At 43.8% G+C, this 25,704-nt stretch overlaps 1 protein-coding gene across 1 annotated transcript in view; it reads left to right on the forward strand.

Moving 5' to 3' along the window:
• LOC124719761 (mucin-19-like) overlaps positions 1-25,704 on the forward strand; it is a 136,729-nt gene that overhangs the window by 73,533 nt on the left and 37,492 nt on the right. The window contains exon 5 of the mRNA XM_047244960.1: positions 23,749-23,898. Coding sequence (XP_047100916.1) covers positions 23,749-23,898 — 150 coding nt within the window. The remainder of the gene's footprint in view (positions 1-23,748; positions 23,899-25,704) is intronic.

Raw genomic sequence — 25,704 nt, forward strand, 5'->3', positions numbered from 1 at the left:
AACAACTGCTTATCTGCTCTTTCTAGTAAGAATACTCTGCTAGTCTTCTTGACGGACTTTTTAACTTTCGTAACCATAGCCGTAATGAAAACATCATGATCACTAATCCCTGTCTCAACACTGACACCGTCGATGAGGTCTGGTCTGTTTGTGGCTACCAGATCTAAAATATTTCCATTACGCATTGGCTGTCGATTCATCTGCTCAAGACAGTTTTCGGATAATGTGTTGAAAAGTAATTCACACGACGGCTTGTCTGTACCACCTGTGATGAATCCATAGAGATCCCAGTCTATACTACATAGGTTGAAGTCGCCTCCGACTAATACTGCATGATCCGGGTACTTCTGCGATACAGAATGTAGACTCCCTTTGAATGATTCTAGAACTGTCACGGTGAAAACTGGTGGCCGGTAATAACACCCCACAATTAACTTTATTTCCCCTAGCTCTGTTAAACGTGTCCAGATAACCTCACTATCACACTCTACTTCGACCTCAGTAGACACAATATTTTTGTCAACTGCATTGAAGACACCACCGAGTACGGTGTCTAATCTGTCTTTCCGATACACATTCCAACCCTCACTAAATATTTCAGGACTTCCTGTCTTGGGGTTCATCCAGGTCTCAATCCCGAGAATAATTTGCGGGCCACACGCTTCCTGGAGGGCATTAAATTCAGGAACTTTATTCTCAACACTCTGAAAACTTACTGCTAATATCTTGATAGCTGAAGTGTCTTTACAGAGAGCGCGTCCTGATCTCTCTGCCTGCACGTCGACTGATGAGTGTTCATCAGGACACCTCGCACTACTGCCTAGCCTAAACAAAACCCATGTGCATGCCACAAGTACTCTGCTACCCGAGTAGCCGCTTCCTTTGTGTAGTGTACCCCTGACCTATCTAGGGGCGTCCCACAATTTCCCACCCAATAGCGCAAGTCTAGAAATCTGCAGCCGAGACCGTCACAGAGCTGACGAAGCCTCTGGTTGAGATCCTCCACTCGGCTCCAAACCAAAGGACCCCGATCTACTCTGGGAACGATGCTGCAAATAGAGAGCTCTGCTTGCACCCCGCGCACGAGGCCAGCGGTCTTCACCAAATCAGCCAGCCGGCCGTACGAACTGAGGATAGTCTCAGAACCCGAGCGACAGGCATCATTGGTGCCAACGTGAGCAACTACTTGCAGACGACTGCACCCCGTACACTCGATAGCCGCTGGCAAGGCCGCCTCCACATCTCGGATTCGGCCCCCCAGCAGATAGACAGAGTGCACGTTGGAATTCATTCCAGCCCTGTATGCTACTTCCCTAAGGGGCTCCATCAGCTGCTTAACGTTGGAGCCCCCAATAACCAGCAAGCCTTTGCCCCCGTGTGCCTGCTCGGACCCTGCTGAAGGAGCGTCCACCTGCCCACTGACAGGACGAACGGGCAAGGCCAGCCTCCACATTGGCCCTCCGCCTCGAGTGACACGAATGCGTTGCAGTCCGCCACTCACCCTGAAGTGAGTCCTTTGCTTTTTCACAGTACCTGCCATTTCTCAGTACCTTTCTGTTAAGGTTTCGGACACCAGGGGTGAACGGGACTGGGTATGTTGCGGTCTTGCTTGTACCACATAAACAGGAAAGTGGAGCCGCCGCCATTCATTTAGGACTCATGTCTAATAACAGATGTCACTGTCGTTTGCTGCCGCACATGTGCGCACATGATCAGCACATCCGCATGTCTGCACACTCATTTCCACTTTGACCTTTTTAATACATGACACATGGTCGTGTGACTGTTTTCATTTCTGAAGAAGTCCTAAGTACGATACATGTGAACGTGATGCTTTCAATTTATGTTGTTCTCATCATGGAAGCTGGTTAGTCCAAAGACTGTGTTTATGTATACATTTTCTGGGAATTACCTTTCATTTTGAGTAAAGAGGTCCACATGACAGTTTTCGATTATGCTCCGGTAGCGCCGAAAATAAGCTATTGCGATCCCGCAGTTGCTATACTCAAATTCCTATGTTTCATGCTGTCCATCCACCCTACACTTTTCGTCAAACTCTTTCCGCGCCCTTTACAATGTTGTTGGATGGCAAACCTCGCTCCACCAGCATTGCTTAAATTATTCATTTCTTAGGTACGTTATGCATTATCACTGAATGACCGCCAACCCGGGCGTCCGCCTGTATTCCGCCAAGCGTCAGCAGCTCGTGGTCTTGCCGTAGTGTTCTCGGTTCCCGCGCTCGGAGTCCCGGGTTTGATTTTCGACGAGGCGAGGCATTTTCTCTGCCTCGAGACGATGTTGTGTGTCCATCATCATGTCATCATCATTGGCGTCAACTAAAAAGGATTTGCAATATGGCGGCCGAACTCCCACGCGTGGGGCCTCCCGCCCAACAATGCCAAATGATCATTTCATTTCATTCCGCCATGTCACTAGAAAGCCAGCACACTATCTACAAAATCACGAAACCAGCACCATACTTGAATAGTGACACATTACTGATTGTGAGCACATTCAGACATTAATCACAAATTCACATGGTAGTAATGCAGAAGCCGAGTTGACTTTTCTGTTAATTCCCCGTGTAATGCAGCCCACAGACCTTTGTCGCTACCTCAGCGAATGATTGTTGCTGCTAGCGCCGAGGAAAGTTGGAATTTTAAACTCTCCCGCAAGAACCAAAGACACTCTAAAGTTAGCACATACTCACAGCACTGCGTAGGGCGAAGTTCGAACATAATGTACGAGGTAGGACTGGCAGCTTGCATTACCAAATACAATTTTTTCTTCTGTTTGACACAGTTGGACTCAAAGATTTTGATTTGTGGGGACAATTTCTACATAACACTGTCCATCTCAAACACGTGCCTGCAAACAATTTATAGCTGTTAATGTGATCTTCACAAAATTTTTCATTCCAGAAAAAATTAGATGTTTCCCATTAGTGTAATTAACATTGGACTCTGTCGTTGGAAATGCTAATGTACAAAGCAATTAGGGCACGCGTATATAATAGCAATAACTGGTATTTTTATATTTGTACGGATTAGTAACGCTTATTCAGGTTCCAGTAACGTTACTAAGACTACTGGTGTAAGTTTCATCTAAACGTACTTGTTGTACAATACACTGAATACGACATTGCAGAGCCCGTGTTATTCCGAATCACAGTGCGAAGTTCCGCTGCATATGCTTGCGTCTCCAATGGAACAGGCACTACGGCGGCTACAGCGTGTACTCGTACATCTGTGCAGGTGAGACATTTTACCTGGAAGTCGTTTGCCTGATGTCGGCGAGTAAATACGATATTGCGACCGGTCGCGATAAGCGGGTCCGACACAAACTTTCACTGTCGTCATTCCACTGTACATCTGATGGTTGTCCGTATTCGCGACTGCGGACGCGTTTCTCGTATTTCATAGCACCTCTAGTCGCCGCTTCGCCCGTTCCTTCTGCATCCGTAAAGATAAGGTTGTGGCGGTAACTCTGTCATTGACGCAAACTTCCGATTACCCTTCCAGGAAGAAAAGTCAAATGTAAATACAACGCATGGAAAGAAGCAGAGCAATGGGCAATTCCGTTGAGTTTTTAGTAGTCAAAGCGACATCAGTGAACCCCTGTGTCGTAGATCGTATCTCTGCTTAGCAACGTAAACAGAGATCGCAGTTTGGTTCGCACTGTTAATTAATAAGTAAAAAATATATTTGTATTACGGACAGTTGTGCTTTGGGCGGTGTCCATTATCGTTCATAGCCTTTCGACAAGCAATTACACAAAAGTTTCGTTTGTCTGGGACCAGAATAGCGGCCGTCCTGATCGTGCGCGCTGTGGAGTTTCTGTTTGGGTTTTAAGACTTTACGTTCAGTCTCTGCGTTACAGTGTTGCGTAAAATTGATTCTGGTGATGCAGCATTTTAGTTTCCTTGTTTTCGCGAGCTGTTAACTGCTGACATGGCAACCACGTTTCCCAGAAAGCTTACCCTAAGATTTGGAATTGACAAAGCAGCCCGTAATGTTCAGCCAAGTTAACTGGAAACTCGTGACTGGATCGTTGACGTTATTGGCGTTACTTCGGATCACACACACACTGCTGATTATAACTTGGAGCAATACTGCTTTTTTGTGAAGCTGCTTTCCTCGTTGGTGCTGGAACGGATTTTGCGGAAATTTGAAGGAAAAGCTGAATTCCACCATCGCGATAATTCGGTGAGTAGAGTTACCATTTCAAATGCTGATGTTGATTATAAACAAGTCAGAGAATTTAATTTCCCCCTGAGGTAGAAAACTGCTACTTAAAAGACGTATTATCTAAATAAGGTGACATCAGGCAAATTTGTAATGAACGATGGTCCAGCCAGCATAGATTGCGATGCTTTAGTGGCGTCTGTTCTGTCGATATGCATGTCAAACAGAACATTCCATCTCATATTTTGGTTTGTGGCTACAAAGCGCACCTTATATACAATGGACAGACTTTGACTTGTCACATATGAAAGTGGGCATATCCGGCAAAATGGTCCAAAAAGTGTTTGTATTGCTGAATAATTTACAACAGCGTGAAAGGTTAACACTGGTTGATCTTGTGACCGAAAATCAATGACGGGTGCTGACGTTTCCAGCATTACGGGAAATGTGGAAGAAAGGCCACAAAATACTCTTGAAGCATTTCCACCTTTACTCAGGAAAGACACTGTAGACAATCCGGCTGGAAAAAGTAGTATAGCCACTAACAAGAGACGTCGAACTTGTAACGGCAGTAGCACAGATGAAGAAGATATCAACCTGTCGCTGAAAGCTGTAGGTGACATTCAGAAAACAGTACTGGGAACTACTGTTTCAGACAATATTGTCAGCATAGATTCAAACTCTTGAGTCAAGTGCATCAGTAGACAAATCGAATCCGCCACCATCACCCGAACAGGTCAAAGTGACACCACAGTCCCATTCTGTAGCGCTGGGCGCGCCAGTAGATGGCATTGCGCTCGTCTTGGTGACGCCACAGCCCCGCCCTGCAGTACCCGTACGTCAACCAGCGCAGACAGATTCACTCGCAGATGCAACTGAAACAAAACGTGACGAGGTAGTGAGTGATTGTCAATAACAGGCGACGTCACAGCCCAAATCCCAAGACGAAGAAGCTGAGTTTTACAGCAATAACACACAAACAGCAAACGAAAGTGATCATAGAAGTGACGGGGCATTGGAAGAACGTTTGCAAACTGCGTCTGCGCCGCCTTTGGCAGACGAGACGAGATGGTGGCACACGACTGCCCCTCAGATCCACCGACACCGCCCTCAGTGGAAAACTGCTCAGGGGGTGGGCGGAGCAGACATTCGGTGAAGGCCAGACTCAATGCAAACCGCAAGAAAAGTAAAAAGAAAGGTTCTAATGCAAACCGGGACGGTGGTCTCCAGTCAGATTCTCAGGAAGTATCCGGCATGGAGTGGCATCAAATGATAGACTAGCGGGGAAAAAGGTCACTCCCCTATGTTAGTCATATACGATTACCACGTTAAATATTAAATAGGATACAGTCGGATGTTAAAATAGCTGCTCTGAAACAGTTTCTGTATGAGTCAGCGACGGATATTGCTCTCCTGCAGGAAGAGGTATTCCCACAATTAAATTTGTCCAATTACGTCGATTTTCACCATATTTCCACTGAAACGAGTGTTGCACGGCCATTTTAGTTAGAGAAGGCATCCCCGTACATAACGCTGATAAATTAGAATCGGGGTGAGGTATTGGAATAAACGTAGCAGGAGTCACTATAGTCAGTTTATATGCTCCTTCTGGCAGCAGTAATAAAACTGCAAGAGCCACATTCTTTAATGAAAGCGTAATTTCTTTACTGAGGAAACCCCCCCCCCCCCCAACTTAATAGGGGGAAATTTTAATTGTGTATTGAGTCGAAAGGATCAAATCCCCAACTTCAATTACTCACGAGACTTGAGACGTCTCGTTGTAGATTTAAAATATGCGTGGGAAATAAAATAACCAACAATGGTGAACTTCACTCATTGTTGCGAATTCATGTAGTAGAATTGACAGAATTTACGTATCGGAAAATTTAGCGGATAAAGTACTGAAAACAGAAACTGTTCCCGTTAGTTTTTCCGATCACAGTGCGTTGTTGACCTGCGTAAATTTAACACCACAACCTACCAGAAGAGTAAGAAGCCAGTGGAATCTAAATATTTCGTTATTATCAGAAGACGACTTAGAAGATGCCCTAACCAGACGTTGGGAAATGTGTCTCCATTCACTGAACAACTTTTCAAGTGTGATAGAATGGTGGACACAACGAGCGAAACCGAAGCTAAGGAAAGTTTTAATATGGCCAGAGAAAGGAAACAGACTGTAGAATTCTACTACAGCGTGCTAAGGGAACTCTATGATCAGACAGATGCAATTCCTACAAGATTAAAAGACATCAAGCAAATAAAAGCAAAATTATCAAGTCTGAAACGTAAGAAACTGGAGGGACTTGAAATGAAATCCAAAGCAAAGTCAGTCACTGAAGTTGAGACTGCTGCATTGTACCATCTTGTCAGACACGCCAAGAATAGAAGAAGTTTTGTGGATGAACTTCAGATCGATGATGGTACCATAATCACCACCCAGAAGGAAATAATTACAGAGATCTCAGCGTATTATGAACGTATGTATGCGTCAGGGGAAACAAACGAAGAAGAATATGATGAGCTCTTTGGTGCATATCTTCCACGAATATCGCGAGATGATGATGGTGAGAACATTTCTTCGGACATCACCAAGGAAGATGTATTAGAAATCGTGTGCAGCTCCCCCGCTAGGAAATCTCCAGGATCTGACAGACTGCCCATTGAAATCTATAAACGATTTTGGAGCCTAGTAGGAGAAAAGTTCACCGAAATTGTCAATGAAGTCTTACAGGTGAAGCCAGTGCCTGCAAAGTTCAAACGATGCAAAATCGTGTTGATCCCGAAGAACAGAGGCTGCAAAAAAACTAACAACCTACGGCCGATTCGCTTTTAAATTCGGATTATAAAATTATTGCTGGAGTAATTAACAAGCGCTTTACACCATGCACCGCTGACGTTATAGGCCAACAGCAGACTTGTGCTTTCAGAAGGACGATTTTACAAACTGCGGCTTTGTATCGCGATGTCATTGCACTAGCGCAGGCAAGTAACATAAAATGTGGACTGCTTTTCATAGACATCCATAAGGCATTTGATCAAATTAATCACAAATACCTGATATTGACAATGCGTCGAATGGACTTCATGCCAAAAACCATCGACATCCTCGAGAACGTGACAATGGGTGTTACTGCACAAATCTCCGTTAACTGTCAACTGACAAAACAAATTGAAGTAAAACGGGGTGTTACCCAAGGCTGTTCGTTATACCGCTGTAACCTTTCCTGAGACAGCTACAGCACAGGCTGACAGGCATTACCATTCAAGGAACAAAGACCGTGTAGGTGCTTACGCTGACGATGTAGGAGTAATCATCAGAGACCAAACAGATGTGACGCAACTAGAGATGGTACTCGCAAAATACTGTTCCGCATCAGGTGCGAGGGTAAATGAAAACAAAAGTAAATTTCTAGATGTAAAGCGGCTTGCTAACTTGCGCATTGAGTGGGTGAACCATGTTAATGAACGCAAAGCTCTTGGAATAGCATTGATAACTCCCCTTTTAAAAATGATAGCAATAAGTTGGCGGTAGGTGGCAAGAAAAATCAAGGGAACTTTGATTGAAAACTGTCAACGTAGCAGAGACCAGTTCCAGAGAATACTGTTTATCAACACGTATATTTTATCCGAGGCCTACTGCATAGCACAGGTTCTCCCCATTCCATCAATGGTGGCGAAGACGATCATGTCCACCTTAGCAAAGTTCTTGTGGAAAGGGGAACTGTTTGGAGTGCCGGTGAAGACAGCAGTTTTGGATCCAAGCGATGCAGGAATGGGTCTGACATAAAGTGTAAAGCGATGGCGTTGTCTGTTAAACGAACATGAGGCATAATGTGTAACGATCCAGGGTGCACTACAGCAAAACTATATGACATTGTCAGGCCAGGAAGTGTAGAGCCGCCGATAAATATACAAAAAATAAGTGTTAAGCTAAAACACATTAGGGAGTATAATCTTGAACTAAGTTATCCCAGCAAAAAGCTTTTAAACTCCAAAAAAGTTACAGCAAAGGCGATTTTAGCTGAAAGACGGAAACATGAAAATATGGAAAATGAATTCGAGAAAATACTTAAATATCAGAATCACAATAAGAAATATGGTAATATGCTCCGAATTGTCGTCAATGGAATGGGTATTGGTTAGGAACTGGATTCCTAGTAGAGAGGGAATGGGTTGGGTTCACGTTCCCGACCCCAACCTCACCTGCAAGTCGCACATGAAAAATAAATCAGTAGTACAGCAGATACAAGAATATGACGGCAAACATCTGGTGTCTGATATAAAGGAAGATCTTGAACTCTCCAAGGATGCGTTTAGAAGGCTGGATCTGACAAACATAACAAGGCAGTGAAGGATTTTGCGATGTCGCTGTTCAGGACTGCTCCTCTGTCCACGTAATTTACCCTGGAAGGAACACTCGTCAAGGATTTACTGGATGATTAATGTGGGTCTGGGAAATGATCATGAGGAACCTCAGGCTGCAGAAGAAGAAAATGTGCGTGCTGAACTGCCGCCAGCTGAAGGAGACAGTGAAGGTGCTGATTTGTGCTACTGCTAAAGACTCATTCTTTGAACACTGTAATTTATGTCATTTCTTTCTTTTTGTCCAACAACACAATTCATGGCAATGGGTTTTCCATTTCCCACTGTAAAGTATATGAGGAGAAACATTGGCTTTTTAATCAGAATAACAAAGTCGATTGGGAAACATTCAACTTTTATACATATAATAATGATAAACAAGAACCGCAGTGGTAATTATCGTAAAAACAAACAAAGCAGTAATTTTTGCGACATCTTGCGCAACATATAAAAACGGGCGTTCGCAATAAATCTGTACAAAAACATGCCCCATTAACATTTACGAAAATGTTCCTAGTTTATGATAATTTTGAGGCAAACCAGTCATACTGAATCATGTCTCGGAATATTGGTGACGATGATTGATGGAGAATTATAGAATGAATTTTGATGCAATCTTCCCGGGAATTAATTTCACGATTCTCCTGTTACAATGCGCTGCAATTTTGCAAGCGGTTTACGAAATTTTTAACTTGCCTGTAAAAGTAAACATCACAAGGCTGCACCAAAGAAGTGCATTTTTGAGGTATGAGTTTCAGAGACCAATTTGGCATATTTTCGTCATCTTGAAAAATTGCATCATATGTCTCCGGAATCGTTTGACCTCCCCAAGAGTCAATGAGAGGTAAATATTTACTCTCCCCGACGAAAGATTTTAAACATTTGCAGAGAAAATCCATGTATAAAACTGTTGTTCCTTTTCCGGACTGCGATGACGTTCGTATAAGTACTGCCATAGCCATCTATTAATTAGTGAATACGAGGTCCGAAATGACTGGTCGCTTCTTGTAAACATATGAAGACATGTGGGAGCAGTTTTCCGGATAATGTTATTGAATATTGTGCGGTGTACGAATGCGTCACTTTATTCAAATCCGACTTTTTCACGAAAACTGTTTTACGTACTTTTTCAGTGAGATTGTTATTGGTATCCTAAAACAATAGAATTTTTAATATTAAACAATATTCGAATGTGTATGTAAATATTTTTTTCTATAATTAAATTTGAATTGATATATTTTACATCGGTAAAAACATTTTGTACGCAGAAAACATGTATTTACGTGTTTGGTCAGTATTTATCGCATAATCCTCGTCGTGGTATTGAGGGATTAACCGGAACGTCTGCCGACGAATGGCCTCCGCAGACGCCTGGATGGCCTCCATTACGCCGCTTCTTTTTTCGAAACCAGTTTCGTGATCTTGCGTTGTGAAATTCTGTGCTTCTGTTTAAATGCCGTGACCCATCGATCACACGCCTTGAATTTGAAATCGACGAATTGTGCAGCCGCAGCCAGTGTCCATTGCTGTAAATTTCCTGTCGTGACTTGCTGATGTTGCTGTCTTGCTTCCACAAAACGGTCGTAGGTCCACGAATCTATCGCCTCAAATTTATCCATTCGCGTACCACCACTTTTAATATCTTTCTCCCATTGGGAAAGATATTATTTTCTGTTCAATTGGCGGCATCCTTTTTTTGCAACGTCACCAAGGACCACGTGAGGTGCGCTTTAGTAATATTCACGACTTTGTAGGCAAAGGGAATTGTGTCACTTTTAAATCTGTTCGGTGACGGTTTATATTCGTCTGGAGACGAATCATTTTGTGGCACTTCGAACTGTTCGTCGTTCTCCTCACATTCTTCGCAATCCTCATGAGCGTGAATTAATTCCTCTTCAGTTACGAATGTTTTTGCACCCAAAAGTTCCAGTGTATTATCATAAAGTTCTCCGGCCAATAACATAGCATCGTGAGAGATTTCTTCCGAAGATGTCGATGCAATTAAAATATTTTCCGTCAACAGCTTTTCATAATACACCACTGCGCCCCTCAATCGTAATTTTGATAGGTCACTATGAACGGACTCTACAGGAATTTCTTCTCCTATTCCAGATGAGCCAGCAACTTCTTCGGTCGACGTGTTTAACCTCGGATCGGAATAACACGTCGAAATTTGAAACAGGCATGTCTGTTCACGACAAAGTCGAAAAACAAACTGCCGTTTACTTCTCACGGCTCGCGCACAGTCCTATGCGCAGATGGCCGTTACAATCCCAATGGGACGCTTACAAAGCCCCTCTAAACCTCGAAACCCCATGAAACGAAATAGAACAACGAGCACGAATATTTTTCAGTGAATGAAAAACTTTACATTCTTGAACTAAAATAATTTAAGTTTGAGAAAATTTTTGAATAATTGGTGCAATAACAAAAGAAAATGAATCAGAAGAAAAAGAACCCAAGGCCTCTGGCATAAGAGTCCGAGCCCTAACCATTTTTTTAAATTGGTCATAACATTCCACAGTAGTACATTATTTTCAACTAACATTTAAAAGTAATAAAACAAACGAAAATTAATTACAGGTTCCTTGGCATTTTAGAAGAAATCAAGGCCTAAACCAGACAGTGATGTTCGTCACTTGATCGTATTTGGTTTTTCAAAGATTAAATTGTCTCGTTTCTTCATGTTCTGAATCGCATAATTGAAAATAGAGTTCACATGACGCTTCTTCTGAGGAAGTTGGCGTATGTATCATAGTAATTAATTATGCGTAGTAGCTTGTGATGCTGATCGGAGATTAACGTCCAAAAGCCTCCGTTGCTCCCTTATTTACTGGACAGCAGGTAAAATACCGCGTGTCCCTTCAACCAGTTGACGGCATTTTTCTTTGAGGTGGGGTATAATTCTTTTTCCGGGTATAAAAGGCACGTTGGCGTTATCAAATACGGCGGCCTTCTCTGCATAGTTGCTAATTTTTTTCTGATTGACAACCATATATTATCTGCATTTCCACAGACAAATTGATGTTCATCTCTGTCAATCAGGTTGCAAGTGGTACACGAAGGGGAATCAGCCAGATGAATGTAATGTAGACTGGAGTTCGTAGAAAATTTCCTATTCACAAAATAATACCACAATGACTAGGCCAAACGGCGGCTCGGCACTGGACAAACATTTTATACTCATAAGGCACCTGAGAATCTTTGGATCGATTTTTCACGGGATTTTCCGAGTAGCGCGTCCTAATATTTTAACCACGTGAGGTGTTAGGGGTCCACGCAAAATTTCGGACAAATCCCCGACCCCGTGGTCGTGCCGTCTCCTTGTGAGTTACGGTGGGGAGGTGGCTGACCTCCACGTGACCTGCGTTTACGTTTAGTGATTTTGCTGTCTCCTCTTCGTTTATTGCTGTCACGTCAAACGAAAAGAAAATGGATTTCTGTGGCCGCGAGCTATCAAGCGAAGTAAAATACACTGATGAGAGTACAGTAGACTAAAATATGTTATTAGTTTCAGATTTTATTTTATTTCCACCTTCCTGACAGTCGGGCCTTAATCGCCTTGCAGAACAATAGTTATTTTCGTCGGTTTGCTAAAGAAATTTGGCTTTTATTAATCTTCCTCGCTGAGGCAGTGAAGTAATTTTTTTAAATCCACATTATTGACTAGTTTCAGCTGCATTTCAAAAGTGCACGTTTTCATCCAACCAATTATTATGTTACTAACACCTGCAAACACGATTTAAGTTTTGACAGAAACTTGTCCAGTTTTTATGTATAATCTACCGTGGTTCCTTACATACTTCAGCACTCTCCCCATAAAATGCTGCAGGAATGCAATTATGCGAGACGAAATCCAAAGACGAGAGTATGTTCGATATCTGGCCTTAGGGTTTACACAAATTTGTGAATAGACGCGAAATAGTATGAGCGTGGAATCGCAAGTGGAGACACACATCCTGCAGAAATCTGCGCACTATACCGTGTTGCCCGTTCGTGCAGCTGCCTCTTGACGTGATCTTATTTCGGCGATAACAGAACCAAGTCAGGAGCACGCCTTAGGTAGCCAAGGTGGCCAGTGACTCTCGATATGGACCAACAAAGAAATGTTTCGAACAGGTTGTAATCGACCTCCACGGAATCGGAATTTTCCATTAGTGTGCAAAGGCCTTCATTACGACACAGTCATGAACCAATGCTCTGTGCAGACGGGTGTTCATTTGGAATGATTCTTGTGATGGTCGGGGCTAGGTTCTCACATAAGGCAATCAATTTAAGAAGTACAAACAGCACATCTTCACCTCTGATGACGTCATTTGAAAAATGTAGTGTTGCACTGTGGTTCCAAACGGACATGAGACGTCACTTTGCTACTTGTTGCGCGAGAGTCCTTATAGGTTGGGCCATGACGGAGGCCTAATCATGCCAGGTTGAAAGTCAGTCACCAGTAACCTTTCTTACGCGAGAGTGTTTTTTGATGAATGTGCCACTCATCGTGCAAGATCACTGGGCAGCTGATTCTTATTGTATTTCGGCATGAGATGTGGAAAATATCGGTGCTGGACTGAGATTCGATCTCTGATCTCCCTTTTCGTCACATCTGATGGCTTTGTGTTGATAATTTTCACCGTTCGCCACGCGGTCTGCGCGGCTGCCCCCGTCAGAGGTTCGAGTCTTCCCTCTGGGATGGGCGTGTGTGTCGTCCTTAGCGTAAGTTAGTTTAAGTTAGATGATGTAGTGTGTAAGCTTAGGGACCGACGATCTCAGCAGTTGGGTCCAATAAGACCTTAGCACAAAAAAAAGTTCCACCGTTCCGTTGTTTCCCCACGATTCGAAAGTCGTTACCGTCTTGACGAAAGATGCATGACTGGGTTCGAATCTTGGTCTGTCTTTTCAACTTGCAGCAAGGACACACCAAACTTCATGTGACAAATTATTATGATTTTTGACGCCTCTCCATACTTTGTCAACAATAACAATGGGTATCGGTTTCGATTTAGTCAGAGGCTGTTAGCTACTGGTGAAAAAGAATTAGTCAACGCCTGTTTTTATGTAGTCGAACGGCATGTGCAGGTTTCGATTCCCAGTCGCCACAGGAATTATCGTCGTGTCATTTCCAAACCAGACACGCGCACATTCCGCTGCTGGTGAAACGAACGCCAGTGTGCCTTCAGCGGCCGCCGCGTGCGGACCTCTGCTGCGAGCTGCGGTGAGTCTGACCACTTATCGCGGCTCTCCGCTGCAGTCTTTGTGTCTTCGTGAATGTCGGAAGATGCTAGTATGAGTCAGCTCCGCACAGCAGACACAAACTGGTCGACTGAAGCGCGAAAAGGTCCAACAAGCAGTCAAGAAATTAAATGAAACTTCGGAGGGAGGTTCCAGTCGCACTACTCAGCCTGGACCTGTCATCCACACACCAGCCGCCGCAAGTGCGCCCGCCCCCGCGGAAGTACAGCGAGACGCAAGCGCAGCTCCCCACAGAAACGCGCCCAGCAGCCGCTGATGGCCTGTTCGCGAAGAACTGCGCGGACGAGGTGGCGGCAGATGGGGAAACGTCAGAAACTCGTTCAGCTTCCAGAGGCGCACCTGTCAGTCTCCGGTAACGAACGGTTACCTCACCCAGACCCAAGTGGCAGGAGGCGGATACGTATGTCACATTTGTCAATAGGTTTTGCACTGAGTGTATTCGATGAAAGAGTCGAATTTATGAAACGTGGTACATTACGAACCCATGTCAAACTTAGAGGATTGCACCTTTAAACATCTGAAACTATGTGGCTTGAAACACTTTGTGTATGTGGCAGACACTGATGTTTTTCTACTTCAGGAACTAACGGCCGCTGCGCTACACGATCTCTTGGGGTATGTCGCTGTAATTAATGCTGGAACTGGAATTGAATTGGACACAGTGATACCCTCGAAAGAGTCAGCCACGTTGAACAACTCACAAATAATAGAAACAATCTATATCTACATCCATACTCCGCAAGCCACCTGACGGTGTGTTGGGGAGGGTACCCTGAGTACCTCTATCGGTTCTCCCTTCTATTCCAGTCTCGTATTGTTCGTGGAAAAAAGGATTGTCGGTATGCCTCTGTGTGGGCTGTAATCTCTCTGATTTTATCCTCACTGTCTCTTCACGAGACGTAGGAGGGAGCTATATACTGTTTGACTCCTCGGTGAAGGTATGTTCTCGAAAACTCCGACAAAAGCCCGTACCGAGCTGCTGAGCGTCTCTCCTGCAGAGTCTTCCAGTGGAGTTTACCTATCATCTCCGTAACGCTTTCGCGATTACTAAATGATCCTGTAACGAAGTCCGCTGCTCTCCATTGGATCTTCTCTATCTCTTCTATCAACCCTATCTGGTACGGATCCCACACTGCTGACCAATATTCGAGCAGTGGGCGAACAAGCGTACTGTAACCTACTTCCTTTGTTTTCGGATTGCGTTTCCTTAGGATTCTTCCAATGGATCTGTCTGGCATCTGCTTTACCGACAATCAACTTTATATGATCATTCCATTTTAAATCACTCCTAATGCGTACTCCCAGATAATTTATGGAATTAACTGCTTCCAGTTCCTGAGTTGCTATATTGTAGCTACATAATATGGGATCTTTCTTTCTGTGTATTAGCAGCACATTACACTTGTCTACATTGAGATTCGATTGCCATTCCCCACACCATGCATCAATTCGCTGCAGATCCTCCTGCATTTCAGTACAATTTTCCATCGTTCCAACCTCTCGATATACCACAGCATCATCCTCAAAAAGCCTCAGTGAACTTCCGATGTCATCCACAAGGTCATTTATGTATATTGTGAACAGCAACGGTCCTACGACACTCCCCTGCGGCACACCTGAAATCACTCTTACTTCGGAAGACTTCTCTCCATTGAGAACGTCATGCTGCGTTCTGTTATCTAGGAACTCTTCAATCCATTCACACAATTGGTCTGATAGTCCATATGCTCTTACTTTGTTCATTAAACGACTATGGGGAACTGTATCGAACGCCTTGCGGAAGTCAAGAAACACGGAATCTACGTGGGAACCTGTGTCTATGGCCCTCTTGAGTCTCGTGGACTTCTAGTTTCCAGAAAAGTCGTTATACTCGAACGTAATACGTGTTCCAAAATTCTACAACTGATCGACGTTAGGGATATAGGTCTATAGTTCTGCACATCTGTTCGACGTCCCTTCTTGAAAACGGGGATGACCTGTGCCCTTTTCCAATCCTTTGGAACGCTACGCTCTTCTAGAGACCTACGGTACACCGCTGCAAGAAGGGGAGCAAGTTCCTTCGCGTACTCTGTGTAAAATCGAACTGGTATCCCATCAGGTCCAGCGGCCTTTCCTCTTTTGAGCGATTTTAATTGTTTCTCTATCCCTCTGTCGTCTACTTCGATATCTACCATTTGGTCATCTGGGCGACAATCTAGAGAAGGAACTACAGTGCAGTCTTCCTTTGTGAAACAGGTTTGGAAAAAGAGATTTAGTATATCGACCTTTAGTCTGTCATCCTCTGTTTCAGTACCATTTTGGTCACAGAGTGTCTGGACATTTTGTTTGGTCCACCTACCGCTTTGACACAAGACCAAAATTTCTTAGGACTTTCTGCCAAGTCAGTACATAGAACTGTACTTTCGAATTCATTGAACGCCTCTCGCATGGCCCTCCTCACATAACATTTCGCTTCGCGTAATTTTTGTTTGTCTGCAAGGCTTTGGCTATGTTTATGTTTGCTGTGAAGCTCTCTTTGTTTCCGCAGCAGTTTTCTAACTCGGTTGTTGTACCACGGTGGCTCTTTTCCATCTGTTACTATCTTGCTTGGCACATACTCATCTAACGCATATTGTCCAATGGTTTTGAACGTTGCCCACTGATCCTCAACACTATCTGTACTTGAGACAAAACTTTTGTGTTGAGCCGTCAGGTACTCTGAAATCTGCTTTTTGTCACTTTTGCTAAACAGAAAAATCTTCCTACCTTTTTTAATATTTCTATTTATTGCTGAAATCATCGATGCAGTAACCAGTTTATGATAGTTGATTCCCTGTTCTGCGTTAACTGTTTCAAATAGTTCAGGTCTGTTTGTCACCAGAAGGTCCAATATGTTATCGCCACGAGTCGGTTCTCTGTTTAACTGCTCAAGGTACTTTTCAGATAAAGCACTTAAAAAAATTTCACTGGATTCTTTGTCCCTGCCACCCGTTATGAACGTTTGAGTCTCCTAGTCTATATCCGGCAAATTAAAATCTCCACCCAGAACTATAACATGGTGGGGAAATCTACTCGAAATATTTTCCAAATTATCCTTCAGGTGCTCAGCCACAACAGCTGCTGAGCCAGAGGGCCTATAGAGACATCCAGTTACCATGTCTGAGCCTGCTTTAACCATGACCTTCACCCAAATTATTTCACATTTCGGATCTCCGTCATTTTCCTTCCATACTATTGCACTTCTTATGTCTATAAACACGCCTCCACCTTCACTGTCCAGCCTGTCTCTGTGGTATACATTCCAATCTGAATTTCATTACTGTTTACATTTGGTTTCAGCCAACTTTCTGTCCCTAGTACTATGTGCGCATTGTGACCGTTTATTAATGAGAGCAGTTCTGGAACCTTTCTATAGACACTCCTGCAATTCACTAATAGCTTATTAATATTGTTATTCCCCGTTGCGTTTTGCCTACTACCACCTTGTCGCGTCTCAAGAGGGGTCTTGTTGGGCCTAGGGAGGGAATTCTCTAACCTAAGAAACCCACATGTGCACTCCACACGTACTCCGATACCCTTGTAGCCCCTTCCTCACGCCTGACCTATTCAGGGGGACCCTACATTTCTACAGCCGATAGCGGAGGTCGAGAATATTGCACCCCAGATCTCCGCAGAATCGTCTGAGCCACTGGTTTAAGCCTTCCACTCGGCTCCAAACCGGAGGACCGCGATCAGTTCTGGGAACGATACTACAAATAGTTAGCTCTGGTTCCACCCCGCGAGCGAGGCTTTCCGCCTGCACCAACTCCGCCAACCACCTATATGAACTGATGATGACCTCTGGACCCAGACGGCAGGAGTGTCATTGGTGCCGACATGAGCAACAATTTGCAGTCGGGTGCACCCAGTGCTCTCTATCGCCGCCGGTTGGGCCTCCTCCACATCTCGGGTGAGACCCTCCGGCAAGCAGACAGAGTGAACACTGGCCTTCTTCCCCGACCTTTCCGCTATTTCCCTAAGGGGCTCCATCACCCGCCTAACGTTGGAGCTCCCAATAACTAATAAACCCCTCCCCCCGTGTGCCGGCTCGGACCTTGCTGAAGGAGCGGCCACATGTCCACTCGCAGGCGGAGCGGGCAATGCCACACGGCCAGCCTCCACATTGACCCTCCGCCTCGTGCGCCGCGAACGCCGCTGAAGCCGCCACTCCCCTTGGGGAGAGGGTGGCCCAGCCGCGCCCGGTACCCGTGAAGATGTCTCGACAGCAGGGACAGTGGGTGAAGCATGTATAACACCTGGGGTGTACCTTGCGACGCACCAGACTCCCCACTGCCGCTACACTCCGAGGCAGCAGCCTGAAGACGGCTGACCGCGGCCATCAACACGCTCAGCTGTTCGCGGACAGTGGCCAGCTCCTCCTGCGTCCGTACACAGCAGTCACACATCCTATCCGTCCTAAGAAATCAATTTACTGTAGAGAGTTAGTCAACTTTTAACTAGACTGCCAATTCACTAAAGGCGGCTGATAGTTGACTAAACTGTGGTTACTAGACACTTCTTGTAGAAAACAATAAAAAGGCACTAACTGTCTGAGGACTGTATTGAAAACACTAGCACTACTAGCGCTATGGCTGACTAAAGGGACTCTTGAGATCAGTTATGGTCCTGAATGGTGGTTACAAAATTAATTGTGCGCATTCTTGCCTGGAGAGGGAAAATGTTAATGCATGAGGTAACTGGCGCGCATGGAACTACGGTGGGTAGAGCCAGAACAAGTATTCAAAGTGTCCGTGAATATAGAGACATCGTAGCTGCGGCACATGTTCGCACGCTCGAATGCTCCATAAGGTCGCTCGATTTCGGGAATGCTTTCGGTAGGGTGAGTCGCCAGTGCCTTCTTGATACAATGACCGTACTGGATTTTCTGCAATATTTAGTCAAGGTAATTGGTATAATGTTGAAGAACAGCAGTTTGCAAATCATGATCAGTGGTCAGCTAACAAGGCAGCTCGCACTCAAGAGTTGTGTGCGCCGAGGTGGTCCTGTGTGGAGGGCCTCGTTCGCCACTGCCGCTGAGGCCCTGCTAGCCGCTCTGCAGAAACTGCTACGAGGGCTGCACGCATGCACACACACACACACACACACACACACACACACACACACACACACACACACACACACACACCGCCAGAATATTGTGTGTTGGGCATACACAGGTGATGTGGATGTTGTGATCATTGGCGACAGCGACTGGGAGAAGGCACTGCAGGTCATCAGCAATTCCGAACTTGCATCAGGTGCGAAGCCGAGCAACATTAAATCACACGTGGAATATCTCTGCAAAACACGGGAGACCTTAATGTGTTGCCCCATATGGAAATTTTGGGTATCAGCTACAGTTATATATAAATCGTACAACAGCTGCAAACTCTACAAACATCCTTGCCAGTCTGCCAGCTAGCGCCAAAGAACATAGTGCGAGAAGACTTGATGATATCCAAAAGGCACACTTTTAAAATATGTACGTGGTTTTTAAAGTCAACTGTGTAGCAAAGGTTTTACCCAAACCACGTGAAACAGCAGCAAGATTTCTGTCAGCTCGTGGTAACATTTTCAAGGTAAAGTTTGACACGCTGACTCCTTCAGAAGGAAATGGCGCTGGGGAGGGGGAGGGGGGGGGGGGGAAGGAGAGAGACTAAATCTCACAATCTCTCAGACGTTGGGAGAGTATCACAAGCTGTATTCGTGTGTTCCACACACGAGATGCGGAAGAATACACACACGACCCTAGTGTCTCACTTAGCAGACGAAATTACTCCCACTGTCTTGACTCCAGCCATAGATGCATGGCTTTTATCATTTTGAACAATTTTTATTCGAACTCATTTATACTCGAACCAGGGTTCGCCCGTCGAATATGGTAAAAGTTAGGAACATATGCGTGCAATTAACAGAAAAGGAATGCGGAAATGTGTCCGTACAAAAGTAGCTGCACTACAGATGGAAGGTCATTTGGATAAACGTCAGCACCCTCAACTACCAACAAGTGTGAAACCTGCTCGGTAGAGGGCAGCAAACTAGATATTTATGATCTTACTGTCCCAGGCAAAAACGCACTCAAAGACGTAAATACAAACCGAAAAGAAAAACGGATTACACAAACTCACGCAAAAGCTACGTTTTCGTCACATGTAGTTACAAATTAAACACTTTCCGTTACTCTCCTTTCATTCTACTGTGGAAACTAGTATTTTTTTTACATCGACACACGGTCCTATATCAAAGCAAACTACGCTACTGGGCCAGACGGCGCGGCGCATCTCTGCTCTTCGTGTTTCAAAACACGCTGCATAAACGTCCATAACTCCTCGATGCCTTCACTTACAATTTTAAACCTTTACACCGCCAAGCGACCACCAACCTCAGTACGTGATATCAATTTCAACTAGATATTTAATTTTTAATAGTTTTTTTAGTAGTTTTTTTAAATATCTAATTTTTCTTTTGTTTCCTTTACTGTTACATAAAAGAATAATCGTCTGCTGTCACGGCTTGTATGGAAGGTGTTCAGAAAACTGGGAGAAGTAAGCATCGGTGCTCCAGTGTATGGCTGCTCACACCTCTCGCACCCTGAGACCACCTCACCAGACAAGCCAGTCCTCGAGGCAGCTCCGGCTGGTTCCCTAAAATTGAGTCTTCTCACCTCATTTTCTTGACATCTCTATTCAGCTGTTAGATAAAGCTCACACAGTACTTCGATACATTTCCTTCTATGACACACAGAATACCATGCTTTACTGCATCTTCGATGAACAGGTATCCGACCCGTTTGCGTGTCTCGATTGCTCCATGGCTTTTCGATAGCCACCCAGTGAACACTACAGACTTCCATTCTACTGTGGCACACCTTATGACATTATCTATCCCATCCATTGTTGTTGCTATTGTGCCTCTGATTGCTGTGAGCATCGAAGTCTCTCTGCGACCAGAGTTGCCTTTATTCTGCACCATTTTACAATTGCATATGTCCATAAAAGTCTACTAGCAACTAACACTGATAAATGATCAATTATTTTTCATTTAGTATGTAGTATTTTATGTGCTATTTGGCATATCAGAAATCTTGTGTTTGAGATGACACTATGTGCGTTCCCTAAACCAATTGTAATGAACTTATAACCAATATTGTAAATCGTTCAGTGTCTTTCTCTTTTATTCAATAAAGATTATCATAAAAATTCATGTTTCAAACAACAAACATACTACAATTGTTATTTATGTTCTTGAAAAAATATTTGAAATGAAACACACAAATATATTTCTCTACATTACTCCAAACTCGTTCGGCCCACTGTGGGAAATTACCAAGGTACTAAGTTTGAAAAAGTTTTTGTTAACGGTAATCTTTTTACTAACAGTATTCTTTGTGCACATATTACAAATTCTCTTGATGACGAATATTAGATTCTTATCGTAATTACTGATCTTCACCTAGTTCACGGCCTCATACTTCCCACACTATTGGGTGTCAGCTGCAGAGACACATTCATTATTTGGTTCTGGAACTGCCTTGGTTTTTCACTGATTCCACTTGCCCCCCACCACCACTCCCCCTCAAATTATACTTAGTGTCACACTCAAAACTTTATACACCACAGGTGCCTAGGGTTTTAATAACAATTAAAATAAGATGTATAAAACCGCATGTAAGCAGAATAATTTTTTACTTCATACAGTGAAGTGATACAGTTTTTTCACATTTTTTGGGGAGGATATCTCACAACCTCCTCCCCCGTGTATCCATGCCAGGCCTTCTAGACATTAGATTCTCACAGAATTTACAGTTCATGCCTACGGTGTGTGGGTCCGCAGCTCGTAGTCGTGCGGCAGCGTTCTCGCTTCCCGCGCCGGGGTTCCGGGGATCGATTCCCAGCGGAGTCAGGGATTTTCCCTGCCTAGTGATGACTGGGTGTTGTGTGCTGTCCTTAGGTTAGTTAGGTTTAAGTAGTTCCAAGTTCTAGGGGACTGATGACCATAGATGTTAAGTCCCATAGTACTCAGAGCCATTTGAACCATTTACTGTATGTGGAGGACAAACTTAATTTTATATCGGTATCAAGTTCACAGCACAACTTACGGACTACAGTATCATCAATCACAAAAATTGCTCATCGCCTCCACCTCCCCCCCCCCCCCCTCTACACACAAACTTGGATGTGCAAACGCAACACACACACACACACACACACACACACCACACACACACCCACACACCCACACACACACCCACACATCCACACACACACCCATACACACACCCATACACACACCCACCCACCCACCCACACACACACACACACACACACACACACACACACACACACACACACACACCCACACCCATACACCCACACACACACCCACACACACACACACAACCACACACACACACAACCACACACACACACAACCACACACACACACACACACACACACACACACACACACACACACACACACATTAGTGTTTGTTTTCCCATAATTGGATTGGGGAATGACACAGCTTACATTAACTACCTTGTGATTTCATATGTGCTTACAAAGTGAGGATGCTCACTTGAAAAATGTTTAAATTTCTGTCAAACGTATTTAATGAATGAAATTTAGATTAATGTGGTAATACTGTTATGACAAGTAACTGTTACATGGCCACAGCCTCTTTCTGGTGTCAAATCACGAGTTTCACCTTGCCGCACTGTCCGCTGTACTAAATTCCTTCCCCAGCTCAGCTTGAAACACACTGTCAACAAGTTTGTTTTCTGTACCTCTCAAAGGCCAGTTTTTAAAACATGCTTTGAACAATGTCTGATGATCAAAAGTATAACATTAATTACATTAAAAAAACTTTTCACAGCCAGACAAGTGTTGTGCCTGATTTATATGCATGTGTTACTATGCTGAGAAGTAGCCAAATGACCTGAACTGCATTGCACCTGGTTTGTAAGCAGGTACATAACTGTCTTGCAGTTAGGCTGTTCTCTTTCTCATACAGTCGTTTCACAACACAAAATCATTACTACAAGAGACCACTAGAGAAAACTGCCCTTTCCTGCTATTGTCCATATGAAAACCAGTACCACAATAACGTAATTATCATAAAACCCATTACCAGAGATGGCGGTCCTCAGTGCTTGTAAACTAAAGTTAATTACAATAAATGACATTTCAAAAAGCAAGATCCCGCTTCAAACTACATGGTTCTGTTTGGGACTGGAACCTGGGACTCCAATCCGGTCACTGTCTTTGCTAACAAAGCATGAGAGATCTTAACTATCATTTTAACCACATGTAACAGCATGTTCAAACTAGATATCATGAGGGATAAGGTTTTGTTTTGGACAGGGATTGTCAATGACGCACAACAAAATCTTATAATTTTATGTATCTAAATTTTTCACCAGTAGAGGGATGATGAAACTGAAATGATTATACAACAAAGTATTCCCCCGCTGTGTTCCGAACCCAGCACATATCATGTTGTTTTCTAGCCACATATAGATGCACAATGTCAGTTTATTTCACCACTAGTGAGATATGCTTGTGTCTGAACTAGAAATTATGCGAGGAAGGGTTCTTTGCTGACTGGGACTCTTAACCCTGTACATGCTACCACCACTCACTACACACGAAGAGGTGCTCACTGTCAAATACTTTTCCACCAGTCACTACGAGTGGAATTTATAAATCTGAAATGATAGGCCAAAAAGTTCTGTGCCTGATTCAGAGTCGTAACCGGCACCAATTGTTGTTGTTGACATTGCATGCACAAATGCTAAAAATCATAATTGCTTTTCACCTATTACTTGCAGTGCGAATGCTACAACTTGAAATCACACAGTGGCCATAGGGAGGCACACCCACATCCTCACGAGGAAATGCCAGCCAGCTCACACCCTGCCTCTCTCTGTATGTGCAGCGCACCAGTCGTTACGGAGCTGAGTACCACAACCAGAACCACCACCACCTCCGCTGCTGCCGCCACCTCTGCCAGCGCACCTCGCCATACACCTGCTGCTGCGCAGCCCACGACTCCTCCACCTGATGAGGCCACAGTCTCTCAAATGCGGTGAGTTCCCTCAACACACACACACACACACACACACACACACACACACACACACACACACACCATTATATGGTAGATCAGACATAAATACTGAAAAGCATCAGAACATACATTCATGGGTGGTATCCTCAGGACTAGATCATAGTATCATGGGAGAGAGGTTAATTAAGAATAGGTTGGTAGAGAAAATAGCTATTGTCAACAGTTCAGTGACTTATTCTCATCAAAATCAGCGAACCAATGGCAACAACAATTCATGCAATGTCATCCACAGAAAATTTAGTGGCAGGTGGAGTATGAGTGCACTGAATGTGTAACACTATGTCAGATGAGATAATTGTGTGTTACTCTGGATGTATTGGAATGGTCTAGCAGAGGTCACACATAGACACACATTTATGAGACCATAATTGGTTCTCGTCAGGAATGAGACAGGAAAAACAACCCAATAATTTGTTATAAAGTTTCTGTTAGTAACAAAAATACTCTCTGCAAGCACCAACCAGAAGTAAACATCAGCAGAGCCTTAGCGTGTCAGGGTGTGGTCCACCTTGGTTGCCCCACTGCTGTAACAGCCAGTTCCAGTAACCACAGACATGCAAAACAGAAACTCTGCCTCCTGTTGACAATGTCTGTCTGTGTGAGCAACAGATTCGCAGTGCCATGAGCTCCCAGAATCCAGTCATTTGTGGTATGTGTTCCTCTCTCTGTCTTTCCCTTCAGTTTTTAACCTCAACAACTACCTCTAGTGCTACAGCAGTTATTCCCTGATGCCTTCAAATATAACTTACTATGCTGACCATCGTACTTGTCACAGTTTTCCACATACCACACTATCGTCACCTGTTCTGCACAGATATTCCACAGTTCTTCTGTTAAGAGTTCGCCTAGATTAAACGTCCTCCTATAGCACCGAATTTAGAATGCTCCGATTCCCCTCTTGTTTTTTTCCATAATCCACGATTAATTTTTATGCAGTACTGTGCTCCAGACATACATTAAGGGACATCCAATTCAAATTAAGGCCTATCCTTGGTATTAGTAACTTTGTTTTACAAGGAATCTCCTGCTTTCCCATGCAACATTACTCCTTATAACAACCACGCTCTGTCCCTCAGTGTAAATTAGCTTCATATGTAATAGTCACTACAAGCAGTCTACTGCGTGGTCCTTAATTCTGATGTAAACATTGCCACCAATGTTATTTCTGCTACTCCGCAATACTTTCCTCTTTCTTCCATTCATTAATCCTGATTTAGTGTTCATTCAACTATTTATTACATTCATCAGCTCTGGTGATTCATTCGGACTTTCAGTGAACACAGAAATATCACCAGTGAATTTTATTAAACAAAATCTTTTCACCTTCAGTTTTAATTAAATTCCTGGAAGTTTCTTCAATTCCACCAACGATTCTTCAGTGTTCATCTGAACATTTGTGGAGACTACCTGCATCTTTATCTTTAATCATCTTTGATTCAGAGTACCAATTCTTGTTGATTATTGCTCATATTCTATGTTATCTGCTGTACCATATATGTACCTTTTAGAGTAAAAAAATTCACTGTTTCATGCTGTCAAATGTCATGTAAAGATCTACAAATCCAATAAATATCTCTTGATTTTTCTCACACATTCCTGCCACTATAAGGTTGAAGGTCAAGTTGGCCTTCCTGGATCCATTACTCCAAATTTAGCATCCTCAAACAGATCATCAGCTTTGTCTTCCATTCTTCTGGATGTTGTTTTTTTTGTCAGTAAGTTGGATTCATGAGCTGTTTAGCTCATTGTGCGTAAGCTATCACA

Source organism: Schistocerca piceifrons, chromosome 11 (genome assembly GCF_021461385.2).
Source record: "Schistocerca piceifrons isolate TAMUIC-IGC-003096 chromosome 11, iqSchPice1.1, whole genome shotgun sequence".
Taxonomy (NCBI): domain Eukaryota; kingdom Metazoa; phylum Arthropoda; class Insecta; order Orthoptera; family Acrididae; genus Schistocerca; species Schistocerca piceifrons.